This window comes from Lontra canadensis, unplaced genomic scaffold (assembly GCF_010015895.1).
Source record: "Lontra canadensis isolate GAN:19392208 unplaced genomic scaffold, GSC_riverotter_1.0 scaffold50, whole genome shotgun sequence".
Classification (NCBI taxonomy): Eukaryota; Metazoa; Chordata; class Mammalia; order Carnivora; family Mustelidae; genus Lontra; species Lontra canadensis.
In genome coordinates, this window is record NW_022631044.1 from 2,206,034 (window position 1) to 2,232,091 (window position 26,058).

General features: G+C 39.9%; 1 protein-coding gene across 2 annotated transcripts in view; it reads left to right on the forward strand.

The window, feature by feature from the left end:
- The window catches only part of PAIP2B (poly(A) binding protein interacting protein 2B), a 30,296-nt gene extending 6,528 nt beyond the window's left edge, over positions 1-23,768 (forward strand). Inside the window, exons 2-5 of one of the 2 annotated variants that reach the window (XM_032873682.1) lie at positions 18,356-18,504; positions 20,193-20,259; positions 20,676-20,852; positions 21,729-23,768. In XM_032873682.1, coding sequence (XP_032729573.1) covers positions 18,431-18,504; positions 20,193-20,259; positions 20,676-20,852; positions 21,729-21,785 — 375 coding nt within the window. In that variant the 5' untranslated portion in view covers positions 18,356-18,430 and the 3' untranslated portion in view covers positions 21,786-23,768. The remainder of the gene's footprint in view (positions 1-18,355; positions 18,505-20,192; positions 20,260-20,675; positions 20,853-21,728) is intronic. The other variant, XM_032873683.1, reaches the window with a different exon arrangement.
- The last annotated feature ends 2,290 nt before the right edge of the window (positions 23,769-26,058 follow it).

Consider the following 26,058-nt stretch of genomic DNA (forward strand, 5'->3'; position numbering starts at 1 on the left):
ATGGAGCCACCCAGGTGCCCCTACCCTGTATGATTTTATAGGAAAGAAGGAGAGACAATGGGGAGAAAGAGTACATCCTAGTCAACTTACTATCATCTTGGTTAATGAGTCCCAAGCTTGAAAATATGTATATTTTATAATCACCATCTTGAAAATATGGCTTATTCTTATTTTGAAATTCCATGAGGGGTTTGGAGACCAGACTAGAGCAGGAGTCAAAGACAAAGGTTAGGGGCGCCTGGGTGGCTCAGTGGATTGAGCCGCTGCCTTCGGCTCAGGTCATGATCTCAGTGTCCTGGGATTCAGCCCCGCATCGGGCTCTTTGCTCAGCAGGGAGCCTGCTTTTCTCTCTCTCTGTCTGACTCTCTGACTACTTGTGATCTCTCTCTCTGTCAAATAAATAAATAAAATCTTTAAAAAAAAAAAAAAAGACAAAGGTTATCTTGAAGGTGAGAATCTTCCAACTTAAGAGGATGGTACTTTTATTAGGCGTTCATTTGGGGCCATATTAGACATATACTTTGCCAGTTAGGTAATTTATTTATAAACATCCCTCTCCTAACTCTGGAGTTTTGGCAGTTGTATGCTAGCATTCTCCCTTCAATAAGATCTGATTATATGATCTTTAGGAACTGAGACCTTATACTGTATAATTTTAATTCATCTGTCAAATTCTGATTATGTGAGTAACTCCTGAAATATTATTAAAATTAAGGAAGCAACAGTTTTGTTTTCAAAAGTACACCGAATCTGCATTCCGAAGATCTAGGTTTGAAATTTGTCTCTGCCAGGCTTTCTATTTGAATGACCTTGAGCACAACTGCCTAACCATTTGTTGCTTCCTTTTCCATTTTGATAGAATGAAAATACATAGGGTTTGTGTAAGAATTAAATGAGGCACATAAACATACTTCAGGAACTCTGAAGCACTCCCTGACAAATATAAGACAGATCAAAGAAATGTATCCAGATTAATTTGAATTAACATTTTACTTACCATTTTTAATTTTATATTACAGAACTAGTATATTACTTTTGTAAAATTAGAAAGCACTGATGGGCAAAGAGGTGGGGGGGTGAGCTACAAAGCACTCTGTAGATCTACCATACTAAGGCAGTGGTTCACATTTTGATAGGTATATTTTACACTTTTTAATGTACATTCATCATTTTTTATAGAAATGCGTTCATTTGCATGTTTTAGTCATTTTATTTTTATGAGATGAATCCCCTCAGAGTACAATTGCTTGATTCATGGAATCGTTCCATCTTTTGCTACATAATGCTATGTATAATGAGAACTAGAAAAGGGGCTAACTTCTCAGCTTGGTGAACGGGTGACCTTGTAATCATCTAATATCTTGAACCATTCCAGAAGCTTCATCAAGGCACTTTCATGAACAAATTTGTTGTATGCATGTGATTTTGGTTGGTATTGTTTGTAATAGCATGGTAGGGATGACCCCAGTGTTTGTCAGACGGGTACTGGTTAAGTCAACTGTGGCCCATGTAAACCATGGACTATTGCATAGTTGTAGAAAAGAATGAGGAAGACTATGGACTGATGGGATGGAAAAGAGCTCTAAGATATATTGTGATTTTTTTAAAAAAGAGGCACAGCATGCAACCATGCATTTCATATGCTACTTTCTGTGCTGAGAGAGAAAGAAGGGTGGAATAAGAATATACACTTATTTATATATGCTTATAATTGCAAAAAGAAGTTCTGAAACCATAATATAAGAAACCAATGGGAGATATCGAGTGGAGATAGGGGGCACCTGTGTGGCTCAGTTGTTAGATGTCTGCTTTCTGATCCTGGGGTCCTGGTATTGAGCCCCGCATAGGAGTCCTTGCTCAATGAGGAGCCCACTTCTTTCTCTGCCTGCCCCTCCCCTATCTTGTGCTCTCTCTCTCTCAAATAAATAAATAAATAAATAAAATCTTTCAAAAAAATTTTTTAACAGTTTTTTGAATCATGTGCTTGTGTTTGTTACCTTTTCAAGAAATGTGTGAATGAATGAATGAAATGGGGTTATGAGAAAGAAGAAAGGGTGTGAGGGGCTGCCCATTTTCTTGATATTAGGTGAATACATAGCAACAGCAAAGATTGAAAGAGTGGCCCCAAGTAACAAGAGTTTGGCAGGGTTTGTTTTTTTTTTTCCTTACTTTACTCCTTTGTATATTTAAAAAATACTTTGAACACAATAAAACAACTGAAAACAGTGTTTCCAGATGGCTGCCCCATGGCTTCAGTAGCTGCTTTCTTTTTCATGTTCACTTGTAGTATTTTTTAACGCATACATATTCAATTATAATCACACTCTTTATATTTTGTAACTTACCTAATTTTTTTTTTTCTGTCTTGCTACTAGAGGACCTTTAAAAATAATTAAGATGAGGGCGCCTGGGTGGCTCAGTTGGTTAAGCATCTGCCTTCAGCTCAGGTCATGATCCCAGAGTCCTAGGATCACATCAGGGCTCCCTGCTCAGTGGGGAGTCTGCTTCTCCCTCTCCCTCTCCCCCTGCTCCCTCTCTCTCTGTCTCTTTCTCAAATAAACAAACAAATAAATAAATAAATAAATAAATAAATAAAACTAATGAAGATAGGGCAACTTTGTCCAGCGCACATCCCAGAAGTTTGCTGTTCAACCTCAAGAGACAGGAATTCAGGCCCTGTTGTCTATGTGTGACACACATACATGAGGAAAATAAGAAAGAGATTTAAATATGTATAAATGAAAACATTTCTCCCTAATTGTAAAAGAAGCCATACTCTTCTTTATAATAATTCGGAGACAAAATATAAAGAAAAATTATCTGTAATTTTGCTACCCAAAACATTCTAGTTTTTTGCTTTTTAGCCCTTTATTTAAGCTTAGAAACATCTTTGAAGGTAGACTTGGGATATATATTTTCTGGCAACTACTGAGATTCTCATGTAGGTTTTTTTTTCCCTTGCCTATTAATGTGAAAAGATACATTTTTATATTTTGTCATTTTAGACTATCCTTGCATTTCTGGGCTGAACCCTATTGATCAGTGTTATTGTTTTGTTTTAAAATAAATTGCTAGACTTTATTTGCTCTTGTTTTATTTGAAAGTGTATGTCTATAGCATGGAAATTGGTCTGTGGTTTATCTTTTGTGCTATTTTTGTTTCTGTTTAATGTATTGAGCTGTAAACTAATCATTACAAGGCTCACTTCACTTGTTCTCTGAAATGGTTGCATGGGAACTGTCTGCTTTTTGAAAGTTGGTGCTTTGTGGACTGTAGACTGGTGTTGCCCCCTCCTTTAAAATGCAATAATATTAGGGCAAGTGAAGTTTTAACATAGTAATTTTAATATCAACAAGAGCAAAACAGGATGTAATTGGATTTGTGCTATAGTGGTATTCTTGTTGTCTTTTTATTACCTAGGCAAGTGGCAAGGTATTAACACTCACTATCTGAGGGTTTACGCGACCTTTATTTCAGTATAGAACAGATGTGACTGTTTAATTCTGCAACCTTGCAGATATGCAAAATGGGCCTCCCAGGACTCTGCTTTATCCCCACTGAAAGCAAAAAGTAATGCAGTGAAACTTTGCTTAGCTAGATCCTTTTAAAGAATGGGGTGTTCTGGTTTAATTGTGTTAACTTGGAAGTATAAAAGTGAAAAGAAATCCCCAATTCCCTGTTGAATACAGTTCTGAGATGTAGCAAATAATTCCACTTTTTTTCTCTAATAAACTTGATATATTCAGACCTAGTTGATGTTTTATTATACAATCCCTGAAGTGTCAGAGGCTTACATTATGAAGATCCTTTTTTGGAACTTTAGATGTAAGAAGATGTAAATGGCATTGTGTGAAATCAAGCTGGAAGGGAACTGATGCCTGTTAAGTATATGTTTTTTACTAAATCTCAGATTGCGGCTTGTTTTCTTATTTAGCTCACAAAAATAAAATACTCAAATGAGGGTAGGAGTTGTGGGGAGAGTGTGTCTTTTAAATGGATGTCTGTATTTCCTACCAAGATAGAGTACACGGCACCTCTGGCTTTAGACCAACAGAAGGAATCACATGTTTTTTACTTGTTGTCTATCACTGGTTCTCAAACTTGAACAGGCTTCAAAAGCACCTAAGGGCTTATTTCAACACAGACTGCTGGGCCCCACCCAGAGTTTCTGATTCAACAGGTCTGGGGTGGGGCCTGAGTATTTGCATTTTAGCAAGTACTGATGCTGTTGGGCCTGGGATTAAATTTTGAGAACCACTGCTGTAAACTAACTCAGTATTAGAATTCTGGCTCTAGAAGAAAGCTGAATTTGGTCTGGGAGTATAAGAAGTAAACTGGTTATGGAGCAAATCATGAAAGATTCACTTCTCTTGCTGCCAGCATAGTGTTGAATTTAGGTAATCAACAATACACAGTGACATAAAACAATTCTTGTTTCGTGATTGGAAGTCCCATATGAGTATCAAATAAGAGATGCTGTTTCATTTGCAAAGCTTAGAGACGGAGGGATTCTGGTCAAATAGGGTTTAGTGATTAATCCCATCACAATAGGAGTTCTTTGTATGTCCTGTCACTGACCATTTAGCCTTATTTTAGAAGGTTCCACTAATTTTTTTAGCTGGGACAGAAGTTTGATAGCTTATTGAAAGTTTTGTGTGGTTTTCAAGATATTATAATAGCTATGTGTGTTCTTAAGAATTTTTAAAAACAATAGCGAGAGAGTAAAACATTTTGCCAGAAAAAGAAGATATTATTGGAATTAACTTTATCTTTTTGAAGTTTTTTTGTGTTTTTTGTTTTGTTTTGTTTTGTTTTAGAGAGAGACACACACAGCAGAGAGGGAACACAGGTAGGGGGAGTGGGAAAGGGAGAAGCAGCCTTCCTGCCGAGCAGGGTGTCCAGTGTGGGGCTTGATCCCAGGATCCTGGGATCATGACCCAAACGGAAGGCAGACGCTTAACGACTGAGCCACACAGGCACCCAACTTTTATCTTTTTGGTATATGTGCTGCCGAAGCAAGCACCAACTTTTATCTTTTTGGAATGTTGGAGAATGTAGCCTGCTGCATCAAACATCAAGCATGCTGTGGATTTTCCGTTGTTTTTATGATTTGTCATTGTATTGTTTAAGGTAATAGTGATTTTTGTAATCCCTCTAAAAATGAAAATTGAAAGTCAAAATCATAGACCTGGCATAGCAGCTGGACACAGAAGACAGCTATGGAGGATTAGATAGAGACAGACATACACATACATGTATAAATACATATTCATACACACATTTTTTTAATTATTATTTTTTCCAGCAAAGACAAATAACACCTGTGCTGAATTTAGGCATCATATAGAATCTTTGAGTTAAAGAGAAAGAAACTCTGGAACCCACACTTTTTCATAAAGGAGTTTTGCTTCAGCAGGCTTTTCTTGCTTGTCTACTATCTAATTTCTGTTGTTCTCTTCTAACAACCTCAGTTTGCAAGTTGACGAGCTGGTCCAGCATTGACTATTAGAGGAATAACTGGTATTATAAAAAATAGGTTGGGCAGACTCCCTACTTGGAAACATTTCTGTTTTCCTCTCCTTACTCCCTCAGAAAAGAATTGAGGAGGGTGGGGGGAGAAAAGGTGGAACTAGATCCTACAGGCCAGACCAGTGATTCTGAAGCTTGGCTGCACATCAGAGACAACCCACAGGCTTTCTAAAACACAATATAGATGTGGCCTAGACTTTTGCGTAGGATAGATCTGCAGATCTTGACCATTTCCTGAAGCAATTTTTTTTGTAGGCTGCTGGGCTCTATGCCTCTAACCAGAACGATGCTGGTCTCCAGTGAATTTTCCCTAGCCTGTGGTGAAAGAAGAAAAATTAAGACCACAGCGCGTTTTCCATCAAGTTAAGTTTATTCAATTTAAAGAATTGTCTTTTGCATTGAATTGAGGCCTACCTGTGTTTTTTGGTGTTGAAAATATCCTTTTATAAAACAATGTTGATAGGATATTTTTTATCATCCTTACTTAGTTTTTAAAAATTGTAACTCTGTGTCACCCTCAAAATAGTTTTAAAATTTACTGGCCAGTGAGATCCTGAAGATCAAGTACCTCTGATCTAATCATTCTGAGAAATTGTTTTTAAAATGCTTTGGAATACAAGCCCATAGAAGGTCTAAAACCTTTGCCTATATGAATTTCAGAATTTAGAATTTTTCAATTTTTAGAGAGATGCTTTCTGTGTGTGTTATGTAATGCCCTCGTGGTCTGTTGCAGCAGCCTTAGTCACACACATTAGTATTTCTGAGCAAAACAGGAGTATTCACGCTAAGTGGGATAAATGCAGGCTATATCTAGCTTCACATCAATTCAAGTTTTAATGTCATCTGAGTTTTGACATAAAGCATATGGAAATTTTTTAGTTTTTAGAGCTTTGTAGATGCTTGGAATTGTGCATAAGGGATTATATACATGTTTGGAGATCTGCTTCCTCATCCTAAAAGGACTAGCAAGCTTCAAATTAAATGGAGCTTTGTATGTTTATGGTAGAGAACACAATTTATTTTTATTTAAATGCACCAGCATGTGGTATGACCTTGTTCAGTTTCCTTCCAAAGACCTAGTCCTTTTGTTGAATAGCATTTTTCTTCAGCCTGGTTCCCCCACTTCCATTAGCAATATCTGAGAAAATTTCGAGTTTTATATCGTAAGCGTTCTGGAGCTAAAGTGGGAAGTATAAGAGGGTAAGGTAGTAGCTAAGAGCATGAGCTTTAGGAACAGAAGACCTAAACTTAAGCCCCAATTCTGGTTCTTACTACATTATCCCTTAGGCAAGGTATTTAATACATTTCTGAATGGTGGAGAATTCATTTGAAAAGCAGGGATAATGTCAGCACCTACCTCATAGAACCTTGTGAACACTGAAGAGAGAAAGCGAAGTACTTAGAAGAGCTATTATTTTATTCTTATCTTTTCCCCCTTGTATTTGGGTAGATTACTTGTTTCCTCTTTGTAACTTAATTGTCCTATGGTGCCCTCTTTTTCCCTTAGACATCTGGGTAAACTTGCTTCAAGTACTTTCCCAGTTCACAACTGACTTCTGTTCTGCCTCTGTAATTTAGACATCAAATCCTACCTCTTCAGTGGTTCCCACACCAAAAAATCCATCAGCTCCTAAGCTTTATATGGCCCCAGAAGTTTGCTGAACATTGAAAGTCTTAGAGTGGAGACCATATTATGCAGGATAAGGCCTTCCACTCTCTGAAATGTACCACTCTTGACTCATTTTTTTTCTCCTTTGTTGTGTTCCAGCACTGTGTCCCCCTTAGTCCCCCTAGGGAAACATTCCCCTCTCTCCTGTGGAGCAGTTCTCTTACTCTGGTCCTTCAAGGACTCTCCTTCTACCCCAAATTAATTTTCAAGGACTTTCCTCACCCAAAATGGTACCTTTCCTGAAAAGTCTTACAGTAAAGACAGTTTCCTTAATCTCATTACATATGTATTTAGAGTGGTTGGCTCCTTTCTTCCCACTTTGCTGGAGCAGACAATCCTTTTTTCCAAAAATATATCAGATTAAATGAGCCATGTGGTCCCTTTTGGTGATACCTATTGAGAATCCATGATACGGATTTCTTCCAGTTTAGATAATTGCACTGTGGCAAGCTTTTATGCCTACTCATGAGGAGACTATTTATTATAGCCACCTGGTGTTACTAAATGCTAAAATAATAAACAAGAACATATAAAAATACTTCCTAGAATAGAAATAAGAATTTTTTCCACCTCAAGAGTAATTTAACCTGTCAAAAACAGATTCCTGAGTTATGTTGTCACTGGCTATGGGTAATATCTGGAACACTCAATGAAGAATGCTCAACCACGGATCATAACCCCTAAGGGCTTCCCCTAAGGTAGCCCTTCCTAGGAAATGACATTTAGAATACAGCACTCTGAAAATGGCACTTAGTCAACAAATCATGTATTGAGGACCTGGTGGGCACACAGAAGCATGCTAAAAGCTGTAAAGACTTGATTCTTGCCCTCAAGAAACTTCTGAGGTTATAAATAGATTGGTCTCAAAACAAATGAATAATAATCACTCAAGTATAGGTATAATCAAATGTGAAATGGTGGAGGTATGGAGAGACCATGGGCAGAGATTGTATTCAGGTTTCTACGGTGGCATTTCTGTATTACTGTGCACTTAGAAGTCAAGTAAAAGTGGCATCAGGGGGCACCTGGGTGGTTCAGTGGGTTAAGCCTCTGCCTTCAGCTCAGGTCACGATCTCAGGGTCCTGGGATCGAGCCTGCATCAGGCTCTCTGCTCAGCTGGGAACCTGCTTCCCCCCTCTCTCTCTGCCTGTCTCTCTACTTGTGATCTCTTTCTCTCTGTCAAATAAATAAATAAAATCTTAAAAAAAAAAAAATGTCATCAGATTAGTCTAAGACATTTAAGGTCCTTTATTTTGTGATTGGGAAAAGTAACACCTATTTCAAAGGTAATAATTTGCCCATAATAATGTTTTCGATTAGCGTAATCTGCTAAAGACTTCAGTTTGCATTGTTTCCGCTATAAATAGCATATATCCATCTGGAGCTGGTTATGGAGAAGTCAGGGTCCCTGTGATGACCACCATTTGATGTTATCCTGGGAAGAAAATTGATGGCCTTTACCTGGGGAAGAAGAACTTGAGGGTAGACCTCTGGGGTACAGAGAGCTTACCACTGATGTAGGCAAGTAGGTAGGCAAGTCTGTTGATTCTACCTAGAAGTGAGTTTAAATGTTTTATGGAGTGCATTTTATATCTGTTTCGTACATTTCCAGAAGGATAATATCACAGGCATCCTTGAGGCATTGTTTCTACAAGTTAGTGGGTCATTAATAGGTGCCAGATTAAAAATGTAATAAATGAATAATTAGGCAATTAATTGATTAGGGAAATGCTTGGTAGTTAAAAAAATGGGTCTTCTCAGAGAAATGAATTCACTTGACTGTGTTTTTGGGCTCTTTGTTTTTTTTTTTTGAAGAGCATTCACTAATTTGGGAGCTGCTGATGAAGGAATTAGGGTAATTGGGATTTGGATTATTCTATATAGAATTTGCAAGTTTATTGGAGGAATTATTCTTAGTCTTTAGTCTTTCTATACTTGTAATAACCTATGGCAGTTAACAGGCAAAAATACAAATGTTGGGTGTTGGCTAGGACCTAATAAATTGTAATGTCTGAAAGGTATGATGCAGGAAAGCTTCCAGGTGAGTCTAATGTATAGACTAGAGATTGAGAACTACTGGATAGAGATTGAGAAAGCTTCCAGGTGAGTCTAATGTATAGACTAGAGATTGAGAACTACTGGATAGAGTTCTTTAGAACTACTGAATTCTAGAGAAATTGAGAACTACCGAAAAAGAATAGAGATTGAGAACTACTGAATAAGAATATGCCTTCTGGATATTTGCTGACTGCATTCTTAATCCTGTTTGAGTATGCTAATAAGATTTGAAAGCATCTTGTCAGCTTCTAATTGCAGGTTAAGTTTTCTGCATACTTAACAGGCACATTGACATTCTATTTGTAAGCCCTTTTCTTGCATCAAAGGGGAGATAACTATTGGAGCATTTATGTATTGAGGTCAGCATAGGAAAGTTTAGCAAGGTGACCACTTATTTTTTGTTAAAGTTTGTGCAGCTTCTCCAAGAACAATGAAATGGAAATAGAAGGGACAAGATCATTCTAATTAGAGGTTGACTTGGAACCTGTTTTTTAACCACCATGTACATATTCTACATGTTCTTCCCACCTCACTCCCCCAAAAAACCTGAACTACTCATCCTGCTTCTTTCCACCTGGATCGTCCACCAAATAATGGAGAAAAGCTGATGGGTTTATTTACTTAGTAAAAGAAGGCTTTGTTGAACAAGGAAACAGAGAAATTATTTTAGTGCAAAGTATGCATGGTATTCGAAAATATGTTCTACGTGAATTTAAAAGGCTTTATGAAACTATTTCTTATACTGCTTATGTATCTTTAAAATAAAATACACACACTCACATACACTCACAACCCTGCAAAAAATTAGAAGAGGAAACAAAAAGAAACCCAGAAAGTTGGAGTTTGGTAGGTTTTTCCATCAACTGTGCAAGTAGGGAGACTTATACTTGGGGGATGAAAGGGAGCAAGTTTAGTGACCCCAAGATAGGCTTTGGCATCTTAGTTATTTCAAGCTGTTTATTTTTAAGAAACTGCAGATCCAAAAGAAGCTCTGAAAACTGAGTAGAGACATTTACTTTTTTAAGGGAAATCTCTATTTGTTGTAGTCTCCCCCAGTATCAGGAAGAAGGGGGATAACTCTAAATCTCTAGGAACTGTTATTAACGGAGAAGGGATGGACTTAAATCTTAAGGCAGACTTAAATCTGTATAACAACCTTATCCCTGTTTACTGTGCTTTTCTTGTAAACTTCCATAACTGACTTTCCACCGCCAACATTTTCTTTTGTCTTTAGCTGGAGGTGGTATTTAAGGTGATGCCTTTAGCCATTTCAGTGAGTTACTGAGTTTTCCTGGGTCTCTTCCATATCTACAAGAGGTGTATATGTTAAACTTTTGATTTTCTCCTGCTAATCTGTCTCATGTCAGTTTGATTCTTAGACCAGTTAGAAGAACCTTGATAGGTAAAAAAAAATTTTTTTCCCCCCCAACAAGGGCCTAAGCATTCTTGCCACCAGGGAAGTAAAATATCCTGCCATGGAGGAAGGATGTTTCATATGCCTTTGTGATGGATAAAATCACTTTCCTGATGCTCTTCTTCTCTCAGCTCTGTCTTCATGCTCATCTTGCAACTATCTATTACTAATTAAGAATCCCTGGCATTTAGATTCTGAATCAGGGAATGTATTGACTATTCAAAAAATGAACAGTTAAGTATCCCTTCCTGGCCTACACAATCAGTCATTCCTTCTTTCTCCAGTTTCTGTAGCTTCTCCCTCTCAACTAAACCATTTCTATGAACATTTAAAGAATCTCTAGACTCCCAGGCCATTGAAAATAGTTTCCAGGGATCTCTCACCCCCTAGTTTCTGTCCATTCCTTTCCCTTTCCTCAGCAGCTAGACTCCTTGAAGGAGTTATCAAATACTTCCTGTCACATACAACTCACACACCCTCCATTTGTCTTTCTTCCTTATTTCTGTTCATGGATACTGCTCTCATTAAGGTCATCAGAGATTTCCAGGGTCCTAAAGTCTATGGATGTTCCTCACCTTCCTCTTGACCTTTCAGAAGCCTTCAAAACACTAACATTACTGGATTTATTAGTTTCCTATGGTTGTTTCAACAAATTACCACAAACCGGTAGTTTAAACCAACATAAATGTATTCTCTTGCAGTTCTGGAGGCCAGAAGTAAAAAATCAAGGTGTCATCCAGACTGTACTCCCTCTGGAGGCTTTAGGAGAGGAAAAATCTGTTCTTTGCCTCTTTAGCTTCTGGTGGCTATAGGCATTCCTTAACTTGTGGCCACATCACTCCAATCTCCACCTCCATGGTCATATTGCCTCCTTCTCTTCTCTGCTTTTCTTTAAGGACACTTGCCATTGGATTTAGGGCCTACTGGAATAATCCAGGATGATGTACTTATCTCAGTGTTCTTTATTTAGTCACATCTACAAAGACCCTCTTTCAAATAAGGTGGCCTCACGGGTTCTAGGGATTAGGGTGTGGACATATCTTTTGGGGAGCTACTATTCAACTTACTATATGGAGTTCTATCTTCCTTTGATTCCTTTGATGCCATACTCTTCTTCTGGTTTCCTTCTTAACTCTATGGCTTCTTCTCACTTTCCTTTTCTGTATTCTCCTCCTTCTCTACCTGACTTTTGAAAATGTTCATATGCATCAGATCTGGGTCTTGGATCCTCTTCTCATCTCACTTTGCCCTTTCTCTCTAAGTAATATCTTCTAACCCCATGATTTCTATAACCATTTATATAAACAACCACTCCAAATTTCTTTATTTAGCCAGACCTTTCCTATTTTTGATGCATATAGATAACCTACTTAACATAGTCACTTGAGTGTTTCAGAGGCTTCACAAATTTAACATATCCAAAATAGAACACATCACCCCTTTTATTCCCCCACTCCTCATCACCACCCAAGAAAAGTTTGCCCTTCCCACAGAATTCCTTAGCTCAGTGAATGACATTACCATCCATCTAGTTGCTTGTGCCAAAGTTATCCTTGATATTTCCCTCACTCTGTCTCCCCACGTCCATCACCAAAAATGACCTACAGTAGTTTCAGAATCTGCCTACTCTCTTCTTACTGCCATTACCTTAGTCTTAAGCAGCCACCATTTTTCCATCTGGATTAGTGCATTAGCTCCCATTATCCACTGTCAGTCTCTCCAATCCATTTTCCATATGGTAGCCAGAGTGGTTTCAAAATATAAATTGAATCATATCACTCTGCTGCTGGATACCCTTTTTGAAGGCTTTTATTGCTTTTAAGATAAAATTTTAAATCTTTCATGTAGCCTCTATGTCCTGCATGATCTGGCCCCATCTCTCTTAGCAACTTCATCTCTCTTCCTTTCCATCTTCCTTTGACCATTCAACTGTATGCATCCCTACCTTCTTGTGTTTCCTGAGAGTTACTTCCTGCCTCTGAATCTTTGCACATGTGTTTTCCTCATTGGGCAGGAAGATATTTTCCTTGGCCCAAGGTTCTTCTGGCTGGACTAAGAATTAAATTCACATGAGGCAGATAAACAGGTGAAATTAAATTTAGTTTCATATATATGGGAATCCGCACAGATATGGTGACTTGAAGCTTATATGACATCCTGAGTAAGAGTCTGAGAATACAAAGGGGAGGAAGACCTTTAGCTCAATAGAGAGAAGAGAGATTTTGGAAACAAAGGTTGCCCTCTTATACAGAAAAATTTCTTAGGTAAAGAGGAATCTTTGTTAGTAGCTCTCTTCCTGGTACAATCTCTTCTTTCCAATGTAAATTTAGGCAACTGAGGGGGAGGTAAAGAGCTTTTTCCTGAATCTGCTGAGTTTCAGCTGCTTTTATCTCAAAATAATCTTTATGCCAAAGTGGCCTATCTTGGGGTTCTTACACTTGGCCCATATACCCTTTTTGCCCTATTGCTAGCTAATTTATGTTCTTTAGGTATCAAAAATGTGTTGTTTGCTCAGGGAAACCTTTGCTAACCATCCCCCCACTCTCAGACTTGATTAGGTCCCTCCCACCATCCCCATTGTTTTCTAGATTTACTTTGGCTTTTATAACATGGGTCATAATTATCCTTAATTATTTGTCTCTTTCCTGACAGAATGTGAATACCAGGGCAAGGACTATTTACACTGTCAAAGCACCAGTCAAGCACAATGTCTAGGGTAAATAGGCACCTGATATTAATGAATAAGTGCGTCTAATGACCTGAGTTGCTAAGATGTAACTGAGAATGGACCAAACCGGAATCTAGTACCACATATTTAAACTAAAATAACATTTTAAACTGTTATTCACAATATTTAATTTAAAAATGGTATTAACCAGACTGAACAAAGTTCACAAAACTGTAGTAAACAGAATAGTAGAGACTAGTTTTTATAGCAGTTGCTCAATAGACTTTTTCCAGATAATTCAGCCAAAAGTACCAAGTATTTTTCAGAGTCAAGCTGTTATCATAGGCACAATCCAGGTTTATGCCTTCTGAAAAAAATCTCAACTTCAAAGAATAGCTAGTTTCTAGTATGAGCACATTGGATTTAAGAGCTGTGGGTATTCAAAGTGTTAAACGGATGAAGCATGTATTTAGATGTCCTAGGCACATTAAAAGTCCCAAAGTTCTTTATAGTTGGGAACTGAGGCCTCTATTTCAAGCCCAATATTTTAGACAGGAGCCCTTGATCCCCGTAAAGTACTAAATCAAATAAATGCCTAGCAGGCTTTAGGACCCCTATTTTGACTCTCTGTCAGCTACATCCTTTCCCATCTTAATCCAAATGACAAGTCTTATTTTTCATTTTCAGGATGTTTGCCAAGTAAGAGAGAAACAGGTAGAGGGGGGAATAAATTTCAAATAGTTATCAGATTTCATAATGTAATAAGAGGGACACCAGATGTAAAATCTTTCATCTGTTGTTGATGTTTAATTCTTGAGGAACTTCTCAAGCCATGACCTACTTCAAACTGCACACCTGTTCTCTAGATAGATAAGAGGAAAGAAGTGACAACTGATGGTTCATATGGTGGAACTAGTTGTCATTGTTTATCGAATGCCTGTGTTTATTGCCATGTGACAACTTACTGCAAAGCTTAGCAGGTTAAAACAGCAAACATTTATTCTCTCACAGTTTTTGTGGGTCAGGAATCTGGGAGCAGCTTAGCTGGGTATGCTTCTACCTCAGAGCTTCTTACGAAGTTCCAGTCAGGTTGTTACTTGGGATGGCTGTCTCATCTGAAGCCTTGACTGGGGAAAGATGAACTAAGCTCACTCACATGGTTGTTAACGGGATTCAATTCCTTGTCACGTGGGCCTCTCCATAACATAGCTGACAACATGGCAGCCATTCTGATTTGTGATCCTACTTATGTACCCAGGCATTTCCCCCATCTCTGGAAGCTTTGAGGGTATTTTCTTTGGCTCCACTACACTAGGATGACACATAATATACTTTGATGTGGGTGAAGATCAAGTGAAATAATGAACATCAAAGGTCAAAATAGGATAGTTAGGAAAATGCTGCGTACTTAGAGGGCAGGTGTAGTGGGTGGTGAACCTAGAGAGGAGCTGGGAACAGGAAGAGAATGTTACATGAAACTCTTGAGGTGGGAAATTCAGGGAAGTTAGGAGCAGTGGTCCTGTCTTACCTGGTGTTATCCCTGAGTTGGAAGGCATTCCCCAAATGTCTTACTTAGGAGTTACCACTATCCAGCAAAATCTCCCCATTCCCACCTCACTACTAAAGTCTCAGGGGCACGTTAAACACCAGTGCATTGTCACCCAGTGGGCCCACAAACCCATGTTATTATCGAGCTAACTCAGCAACTCAAGTTGCTTAACCCTTGAATCTGGTACCCTATTTGGTCTTCATATAGCACTAGCTTGATGTTTTTGTTTTGTTGAGAATGAAGTTGGACAGATTACGTATCTGAAGTCAGAGTGTAGATACGAAAGTACTAGGGACACCTGGGTAGCTCAGTTAGTTAAGCATCTGCCTTCTGCTCAGGTCATGCTCCTAGGGTCCTGGGATTGAGTCTGACATCAGGCTCCTTGCTCAGCAAGAAGCCTGCTTCTCCCTCTGCTTGCCCCTTCCCCTGCTTGTACTCACTCTCTTTGTGTCTTTGACAAATAAATAAAATCTTAAAAAAAAAAATAAATTGTTAAACATTATACAAATTAAGTTGTTGGATTGCTTCTATTTAGGGTAACCTAAGCTTTCCAATTGTGTAGAAAACACAGGTAGAATGGTATAAACTGCACATCAATATTGTATATAGCCTGCTGAGAACCACTTTCCTGGTATTAACAGTCCCATATCTCAGTGTTTTCAACTTCTCCCAAGTGTTTGCTTTAAATTGGGTAACATCCCCATATTGGGATTATGGTATATTTCCATTCTCTTTCTCATGAACGACAGCATCCTGTGGCTTGCTCTCAGCACTCCACCTCAACTCTGGAATTAGATGGGTTATTCTATGCTTTGTTTGTCTGCCTTCTCTTTTCCCTATGGTCATGTGCACTTAGGATTTATTTTTCAGGCAAAGGCAGATATTTTAGAAAACTGAGTACATGTGCACTTAGGATTTATTTTTCAGGCAAAGGCAGATATTTTAGAAAACTGAGTACTGGTTCTCTCTGGGTGATTTCCATACTGATGGGGAGAAATCGCTGTGCTGGTTGTGACCAACTGCCAAATGAATCTTTGGAGATATAATTCTGTTTAACCTGCTACCCAGCAAGGGTCAGGTCCTTTAAGAGTCTCTGGGCTTAGGTATACCCTACTTAGTCAGGCAGTTGCCCTGGCATTTAGAGCAGACTTGCTTCTGTCATCGTTATGTTGCAAATGGAGGTGGTAAAATTAAAGAACTGGTTTCCTACCTTCTTTAGGCTTATAGAATTATTATTATATAGCAGTATTTGGAGTAATCATTGATTTCTTTTGTCTCTATTTAAAATGTGTTAAACCAATATGTTTTATAATAGGTATGCCCTATTTAAACGAGTAGTGAATTAAATGGGTTTTGTCAATAAATGAAATTCTTTTTGAAATATCAATGAGTTGGTTTTTCATCTAATTCTTCACTCATCACAATTCTACCTTGTCTTTTTTTTTTTCCACCTTGTCTTTTAAGAAGATTGGATTTTCTAATGTTCATAACAGGTTAGGAAATTGAAAGAACTTTAAAGGGGAGTAAGCAATAATTTTTTAGTGTACCCAGAAGCAGAGAAAGAAGACTTTTTCATGAATGTTGCCAAGATGGAAATGAGTGAGGAAAAAAATTGTTAAAGAAAACTTAAAGATGCCCCAAGGAGGAGAGAGGAAGAGATGGAATTGAGATTGAGATTATAAACCTCCATCTTGCTTTTCACAAGTCGAAAATCTAAGTGGAAAGAGAAAAATTATGCAATTTTGAATTATGAAGCAGAGTTTCATTATTTTGAGTTATGAAACAGAGTAGTTATGTAGTATGAACTCCAAGCTCGCAGGTACAGGAACATAGAGGAGGAAAGCAGTGAATAAAGACTACAGTGATTTTTGAAGAATGGTTAAGATTTAAATCAAGAACAGAAAAAAGACACATTCCAGATGATAGCAAACACATCAGTGTGAATTTGGAAGCCAAGTGTAAGCAATTTAAAAAGCATATATGTACTGTAAAAAGACAATAGATAGGCAGACACTCATACAAGATATAGACAGAAATTAAGGCCAGCAGAAACTGCCATCAGAAAATTAAGCAAACAAAACAAATAATAGTATTTTTAATTTGTAAGTTCTTTTATGAAAAATAAAAATTGCAACAAATATAATAAAAGTCCTTATAGCAGATAAAAAAAAGATACATATCCTGATAGAAAAATGGTCAAAATACTTCAGCGGAAAAATGACAAGATAAGAACTCAAATGACCAGTAAGTATATCTCAAAATATTCAGTCTTGGTAAAAATCACAGAAATGGAAATGTAAACCATATACGACAATTTTTCTCTTAGGAGATTGGCAATGATTTAAAAGATAATAATACTCAGTGCGGAGGAATAGGCACTGATATCCTACTGGTGGGAATTTAAAGTCTCATAGCAGTGTGGTAATAAATCAAGAGCCTTAATTAAAGCAAACATAGTTTCCAATATAGCAGTTCAGTTTCTAGGAGTATCCTAAGGAAAACATTAAAAAAGATGAACATGAGAAGTTCATCTACTCTTTATGACATGGAAACATTGGAAATACTCCAAAAGACAGTATGGTGGTATTAACACAGAAATGAGAAAAGGCAAATGATAGAGCATCCATACTCTTAAGGATGGATGCTTGGGGGGATGTGTGTGTGTGTGTGTGTGTGTGTGTGTGTGTGTGTGTGTCCATGTGTCTGCATGCACATAGGGGAAGTCAGAAAAGTTATATACACTACATTGTTATTAGTTTTTAACTCTGAGTAGTTGATTCAGTCTGGTAACCTTAATTTTCTCTTTTTTGTTTATCAATACAATGAACATGTATTATTTTTTGAAATATATTTTATAGAAAAACAGCTTGAGAATCAGAATAAGGGGCAGTCACTCACAGTGTTCATTAAGAATGCATTTCCTTGGGGCACCTGGGTGGCTCAGTTGTTAAGTGTCTGCCTCTGGCTCAGGTCATGATCCCGGGGTCCTGGGATCCAGCCCCACATCAGGCTCCCTGCTTGGCAGGAAGCCTGCTTCTCCCTCCCCCATCCCCCTGCTTGTGTTCTCTCTCTCTCTCTCTCTTCCCGTGTCTCTCTATGTCAAATAAAGTCTTAAAAAAAAATTTTTTTTTTTTTTTAATTTCCTCTACCTATTCCTTACCATTAAGGAGGCCATGTGACCCTGATTAGGTTCTAGAACCTGCAAAAAATGGACTTGAAAAGATCTCCTCCTCCCACTTGCCTAGGATGGCTAACTAAGCCTGGACATTTTTTTTTCTTTTAACTCTTAAGAATTCTACATCTGTATAGTTGATAACTGCAGAATATGGTTAGTTTTCTAACAGTTACAGACCAATAGTTTCTGTTCATCTATAGTTAGAACTTCGACTTAGAACTTCATAAGCTTCTGGAAGAATCTGGATGTTCCAGGTTTTCATTTCCTTGATCCTTCCTTTTGGTTCTGTTTAGGTTCTGTCATAATGAATGGATCCAGTGTAGCAAATACATCACCTAATGTGAAATCCAAAGAGGATCAGGGATTAAATGGGCACGATGAGAAGGAAAACCCATTTGCAGAGTACATGTGGATGGAGAACGAAGAAGATTTCAACAGACAGGTAAAGAAAGAAGTGAAGGGTTAAGACGCCATGTATCTCAACAGCTGTATTTTACCATCCATCTGTAACAAAAGAAATGGGTCTGTTGGCTTGAGAATAATTTAAGAATGCATGGAGGACTTGTCTATGCTAACCAAGAAGCCTCTTTATCTGGTTAGACACCAGAGTAGGGTACTTTGGACGAAGATACTGGTATTTTCCATCACATTGTTGCAAGAGAATCTCATGCCATGTTGATATGGTATAGACCTGGGGAACAGCAGCTGTGTGCAGACGGGCCAGCCTGCCATGCTCCCCATGTGGCAATGTGGGGACTGGCAGAATGTACGTCTGAGATGGACAAGTGTGTTAGGTGGGGAAAGGCTAGAGAATCTAAACAAAGAATCAGCAGTAATCCATTGTCCTGCATCTCTGTGACATTAATAGCTCAAGGTAGGCACTCCAGGTAGACAGTGATGTGGTGACCACATGGTTCTCCGATGGTGTTGCTCTGCCCCAGCCAAGGCATTGATCATCTGAATAACTGAAGGGTAAGTTGAAGTCTAGGCACTGGGAAAGGGGGAGAGCTAAAGGCCAAAGAAGGGATCTCCTTTTAACCAAGTGATGCCCAAGTGTTCACATCCATCAAGGAGGACATTACATGATGAATAGTTCCATAGCCATCGCCAGCATGGGGGACAGGAAATGTGCTTTTAACTGAACAGCCTGGTGCTCTGGGAACAAGGAAACAAGTTTAGCAGGGTGGCCAGCAATTCCGCTCCTCCCCCAACCCCTTAAACCCACTGTGTCATAATTTGTGTGACTGGCACACAGATCATGCTTGCAGTCACATCACTGTGCCCAGGTAACCATTTCTGTGGGTTGTACCTGTGAATCAGGGTAGATTTAATAAGGAGAAGCCCACTGTCATGTTCTTGGGTAGAGGCAAGGCAGATCTTGAGCAGTCATGTTAAATCTGATGGCTTGGAAATATTTTGTGGTGGTTGTTACTATAAGTACTTCATAACTATCTAATTTACTTGAGATCAGTGTGGCTAACTGTAATGTTGAAGGCTATTTTTACATCTTGTGCTACTGGTGACTTTTGAATTCATGAGTAAGTGTAGGGACTAGTTTGGGTGATTATTATTATTATTTAGATTTTATTTTATTTTATTTTTTTGACAGAGAGAGACACAGCAGGAGAGGGAACACAAGCAAGGGGAGTGGGAGAGGGAGAAGCAGGCTTCCCAACAAGCAGGGAGCCTGATGCGGGGCTTGCTCCCAGGACCCTGGGATCGTGACCTGAGCCAAAGGCAGATGCTTAACAACTGAGTGCCTCTGGGTGATTATTTTTACTTGACTTTCCCTCTGATGGTGGTGCTAGTGAGCTATGAATCTGTCCACCACCAGCCTGCAGGAAAGGGATGGCCAGATGTGAAGCCGAGGGTCTCTTAAAACCGCACTTAATCTGCAGCCTGGACCCTTCTCTTTAGGAAGAGTTAATGATGTCTGCAAAGAGGTGTACAGTATCCTAGATCATAGTGCTTTAGTTTAGGGCAATCTTTAAGAAATACAGAGCTGTTTAAATATTCATACTTTTCCTTGTTTTGGAAGGATACCTACATTGATGACATCATTTTCTGCTGGTTTGCCAAAAAGTGTTCTTTATATCTTTCTTAGGTTCTGAAAGTATTTTTTTCCTTTAGGGGCCTCATTACCAGAAAAGAGGGCCAGAAGCTGAGAGTTGATTTTGATTTAATCTCCACTCTCCAGGTAGTGGTCTAGTTCTGTAATTCCTGTGCCTTTTTCGTACTTGCAAAATGAGAAATTTAAGAAGTGTGGCTTCTGAACAAGATTGAGAAAAGAATCTCAAGCTTTAAAATGATTTTCTGTAAGTGCCATCTGGATGGAACGTGTCTGTGTCGCACAGAGATGTTGGAAGAGATGTGAAGGCCTAGACTTTCTGCTCTTCTGACTGACTGTTTCCTTAGTCTTTTTGTGGATGGAATTTGGTTGAAAAATCTAAAACTTGTATTTTCTCTAGCCAGTCATTTGAAGCATCTTAATTCTTAGTAGACAACATCATTCTGAACCTCAGGCTAATAATCTCTGAAAGAAAGAGGTAGGAAACTGGAAGGGGCAAGTCACACCGGAACAGTAAGTGTGAGCTCCTCGCCTTTGCTTGCTAGGTGGAGGAGGAACTGCAGGAGCAAGACTTCTTAGACCGCTGCTTCCAGGAGATGCTGGATGAAGAAGACCAAGAGTGGTTCATTCCCTCACGTGACCTGCCTCAGGCCATGGGACAGTTGCAGCAGCAGTTAAATGGACTGTCCGTCGGCGATGGTCATGATTCTGAAGATATTTTGGTAAGAGGCACACGTAGTTGCACATGAGACATAGTGAAAAGAATATGGGATTCGGAGTGACAGACTTCCTTTCTGACCCTCCTACTTTGGGCAAGTCTCTGGCCTGTTTCTTCACCCATCATCCCATGGGCTTTGATAAAAGGGTGCATGGAAGATGCCTTGCACCACACATTGCAATGGGGCAGTGTCACCAGCTTTCATTTCCCGCAGTGGGCCTTTCAAAGTAGAATTGGGATCAGAGATAAGAATTTGAACACAGAAGAGGTCTGGTTTCAAATGATCACTTGCTGTTGTTCTTTCCTTTTACTGTTCCTCAAATCTGTACTTATAGTTTTGAATGCTGCGGTTTTGGAAGGAACATTCTCCTAAGAGGCCATCTTCCACTTAAAATTAGAAGACTGGATAAACCGATTTCCTGCCTTTCGTGTTTACTTAAAGTCAGAACTCTGTGAGTGACTTAGTTCTCACAGAACTCACGTTCCAGATGACTGTGCCCTGCGGTTTGCTCAGGTTTTGGACATTCACTAGAGGGTAGATAACCCAAAGAGAATACAGTGAGGTGGGAAATAAAGGGACTGTGGTGGAATATTCGGATTCTCATCGCATTAAGGTACTCAGTGAACTGAAAAATTATTTTTGGAGTCAGACTTTCAGGCCTCTAATGAAAGCATCATGAGGTGAACAGGAATCTAGAGCAGGAAGGAGAAAATGAGGTTGGTCAAGGCTTAGTACGTCAGGAGCCACTGAGAGCAGCCTGGCAATAGCAGCCGGAGCTTTTTTCCCTCTTGGTGGCTGAGAGGAAGGTGCTGGTAATAATGAAGCAGGGAGTAAACAGCTTTTGAAGTGGGATTTATTATCTCTTGGTTCTTATTTCAGAGCAAAAGTAATCTGAACCCGGATGCCAAGGAATTTATTCCAGGAGTGAAGTACTGAGCTGACAGAAAGCTTTGAGGAGAACTTGTATGTCCCCACACCTTGGGATAGCGCTGCACAAAGAGGCAGAGCGGACGAAGGGGGTGGGGCGGGCGAGGGGTGCACAGTGGGGAAGGGGGATAGTGGTTTAACTTGACACTGTGACTGGAGTAACTAATGTGCTCAGTCTTACTCTACAAGCCTCTGAGTCTCTGAGTATTTCTCTTTTGTTCTACTGACTTTGGTTTGGAGCAGTTTCCTATCATTATTATTATTATTAGCTTTTTGAGTTAAGGAAATCGCAGTCTTTTTTTCCCCTTCATCAGGAATGTTCTGCTGTGTGTGTTTAAACAAAATAAGCTGGCCAAGAAAATCTGGGTGTTTAAGAATGCCCTTCTCATCCTACTGTACACTTACTGAGTGAGGGCAATGTTCATTGCCTGGAGAATTACTTACTGAGTCTGCTAAGCTGGATGAGAAGAGGGACAAGTGGAAGAAGGAGGTGTTGCAAATTAGGGTTCGCAGCCCAGCTCCCTTGACCCCGAGGGCTTTCCTGTGAAGAAGCAGATTACCATGGCCTGCCAAGCCGGCGTGTCCTTGCCTGGAACCCCGTTCAAGAAAACCCAGACTCCAAGGACTGGTTTCTGGTAACTCTTCTGACAGTTCATGAAAGTTACAAACCAGCAGTGGTGGGCTGTGACAGTGATTGCCATTGGGGTCACTCTGTCACTGCTGGCCTGTTCTTAAGTCTCTGCTTACAGCCACCATCAAAGTCATTATTCATTATTTGTGAGGTCAAAGAGCTCTAGGGTGGGTTTGTCACTTTATCCCTCATGGCATCTAGTCCCCTGTCTCCTTTCCATACCAACCCTGTTCTGTTTTTGAGAAGAGATTGTTACCAAAGGGGAAGGCGAAGCATGCTGTGCTGGCCATCAGCTTTACTCTGGAGTAGCCAACCCTGAATCCTATTAATTGTGTCTTAAGAGTATTTTGGCAATTTTTTGCCAGCCCCATGAAGACTTGGTCCTCCTGGTATCTTCCCTTAGTAAATTATTCCCAGTAATTTTTCCCAAGTAAACATATTTTTCAGGACACCAGCAAGAAGCTCAGTTTATAATTTGGGTGCTTCTCCCTACCTTACAGATTTATGCAAAAGAACTAAAAAAAAGCCTGGGAGAGTGAGTCCTGCTTGACCCATGTGACCATGTGACTCACCGGGACAGTTTCAGTAATTATAAAATTTTGCTGTTGCCATATACCCAGCTTTACAGCTTTTTGGGTATGAGCTCTTTGGGTATATTCCTTTTGTTTTTCCTGACTGTAAATCAGCTGATACTCATAAGGGATTAAACTGGGCACCAGAAGGTGCCTTTGTGTGATAAGAATGTCTGTGGCAGAGTCAGGTCTAAAGGAGACCATGTGGAGTCCTGGCCGTTCTCCTAGGATGGGGGTTTGCAGAGGCCTGAGGGGGACAGTGGCTTCTGTATGACTGCTTCTGTGTTGTGTCAGGCTATCGGGAAAAGACCACGTAATGAAATAAAGTCTGCGTAAATTCAGTATGTGGATATGGGACAGAGGTTGGAAGGAAAGGACCGGTGTCTAGAAAGCTTAGGAATTTCTCCCTTTTCTTAGGTACTCCCTTGTTGACTTTTTGAATAGCCATAGGCTAATGTCAGATTTAAAATATGAACCCACATCTTTTTCTCATTAGAAGTCTATAAGATGGCATCGTTTAAAGAATGGCCTTCCTCATTAGGACACATGTCAGAGGAGAGTAGCTTAAGGAGCTCCTATTGCCGGGTGTGCACATTAAATCCCAAAGCCTCTACCTCAAGAGAATGGAACATTTAACTCGTTTCCAGGGAGGGCTGTGAATAAAAAAACTAGTTTATTGCACCTTCCGCTTTCTTAAAGATTTATTTATTTATTTATTTGACAAAGACACAGCAAGAGAGGGAACACAAGCAAGGGGAGTGGAAGAGGGAGAAGCAGGCTTTCCGCGGAGTAGGGAGCCCAGTGCGGGGCTCGATCCCAGAGCTCTGGGATCATGACCTGAGCCGAAGGCAGACGCTTAATCAGCTGAGCCACCCAGGCACAGCTTCAGCTTTCAACTGGGTTCATCACCTTTAATGGGGAGAGAGCCTTGGAAGTGCAGGAATAAAGAGGTCTGTCTGTCCCAGGGGCTCCGTTTCCTCCTCCTGTTAGCTTGTCCGAGCTCAGAGTCCTAAAGGTTGCGCAGGGAATATATTGAGACTGCAGAAAGAGCCATTTTCTAGAGCGTGGGCGTCTCCGTCAGAAAGATACAAATGATTCTAGTGTGGCTCCCAGTCTGGAGAGCCCTATAGGGATCCGGATGGAGCCGTTTCTTCATCTTGAAGAAGGCTTGCTCTCCTGACCAGGATCGGCTGAGATGTTGGGTGCAGTGCAAAGGGCTTGTCTGTCTGCTTTGGGGTTCCATTTTGGATATTAGTCTGGGGTTTCACCAGGCTGATTTAGTCTGGAGTAAGAGAGCTTCCTGCCAGATGAGCAGCGGAACCTGAGGGCTGGACTTTCCAGTCCCATTCAGACCCGAGAGTCTGCTGGCTCCAGGAGCAGGAAGCAGCTAGCAGCAGGACTCTCTTCTTAGCCAGTCGGCTTGCGCTGCAGACAGTTTCTGTAGCCCAGCTGTTTTCTCCATCCTTTGTGTGTTGTGAGGCAGGAGCACAGTTGTTACCCAGATCATAGGCTCAGCTAGAGAGTTTGCCAGCTCCTCATTAGAAAAAGCGGGGAGGTCTTGTTGGACCTTCGCAGGGGAAAGACTGGGGGCCCCTGTCTCCGACCTATCCTCATAGGAACCCAATCTGGGTGCGTGCCCTCTGGGCACCTTGACCCTTTAAGGGCGAGACAGGTATTTATAAGTGTTTATTTTGATGTTGAATTTAAGCCACCACTCTGTTTAAACTTGTTCTGTTGGCAAGCTGGAAGTTTGAGAATGTGTATAGCAATAGCGTGTGTGTTCTCTGTAAGTGCCAGTTCTGGCTGGGCCCAGGGTAGAGTTTCTCAGTGACTGGTTTCTGAGTTTTGTGATTGTTGGACTCTAAAACTCCAAGATGAAAATTATTTTATCTCTTGCTCTTCAAGAGAAAAAAAAAAAAAAAAAGTCAAGGAAAGGCCTTTTCAGCTTCTCCAGGTCTTTGAACCACAGGAGAAAACTTGACAGCTACAGCCCAGGCCTGAGCACCTGCAGCTGTGGGGCCCTAAGCATTTTTGACCGCAGCTGTGGACTTTTGGGGTCACGTGTGGTCAAACCAAGACAGATTGTTAAGGGAGAGGCAGGACTTCAGTTTTCAAAGTCAAAACAGCTGGAGTCTCTTTAATTAAGGTTATAACACTATGGCTTAAAAAATGTTTTTAGGGAAATACTAAGCAGGATTTTTTTAATTGTATATTGTCCTACCGTCAGTTTTGTCTTGATTTTGGGGAAGCTAGGGAGTAAGGAGGTCATTACAATACTCTGGCAATTCTAGATGTCAGAGAGGAAAGTTGTACGAAGGAGCTGAAGGAAACTGTTGACTGAATCCTCTTGTGTTAGTGCTGTTGCAGACCCCACGTAGAAACCTCGGGTGCCCAGGAATCGACCCTGCTGTGATTGGAGAGGAGAGTTGATCTTCAATAAGGGTCCCAGTATCACAGGTTAATAATGGTTCTTGGTTTAGGCAACGTTTAGGTAAGAGCAGACACCTCACAAATTCGACCAAGAATTGGGCATGGCCTCCTGTTGGGGAAGACTCTGTATCCCCAGCCCCTCTCCCCTGGGATAATGCATTCATTTGGGAAATGAGTGGCGAGATTGACCAGGTCCTGTGGGCATCGGGAAACTCTAAGTTATTTACTAGAAAATAGTACAGTGTTTTCACCATGTAACCTAGCATCAAGTTACATGGCCCTATTGATCGAGCCCTCAGAAATGTTCAATGCTTGATGTGTGGTTTGGGAAGCAGGGATTTTTTTTTTTTTAACAACTTTATTGAGGCATATTTTACATATAAAATTCACCCATTTCAACTGTACATTTCAGTTATTTTAGTAAGTTTTCTGAGTGGTAAGGCCATAACCATACTCAGTTTTAGACATTTTCCATCCCACACCATGAGATCCTTTGTGTCCGTTTACATGATAATCCCTGCTCCCAGCTCTGGGCAACCACTTATCTTTCTGTCTCTACAAATTTCCCTTTTCTGGGCATCATATCAGTGGAATCCCACAAACTGTGGTCTCTTTTGGCTGGCTTTTCCCCTTAGCATATTTCTGAGTT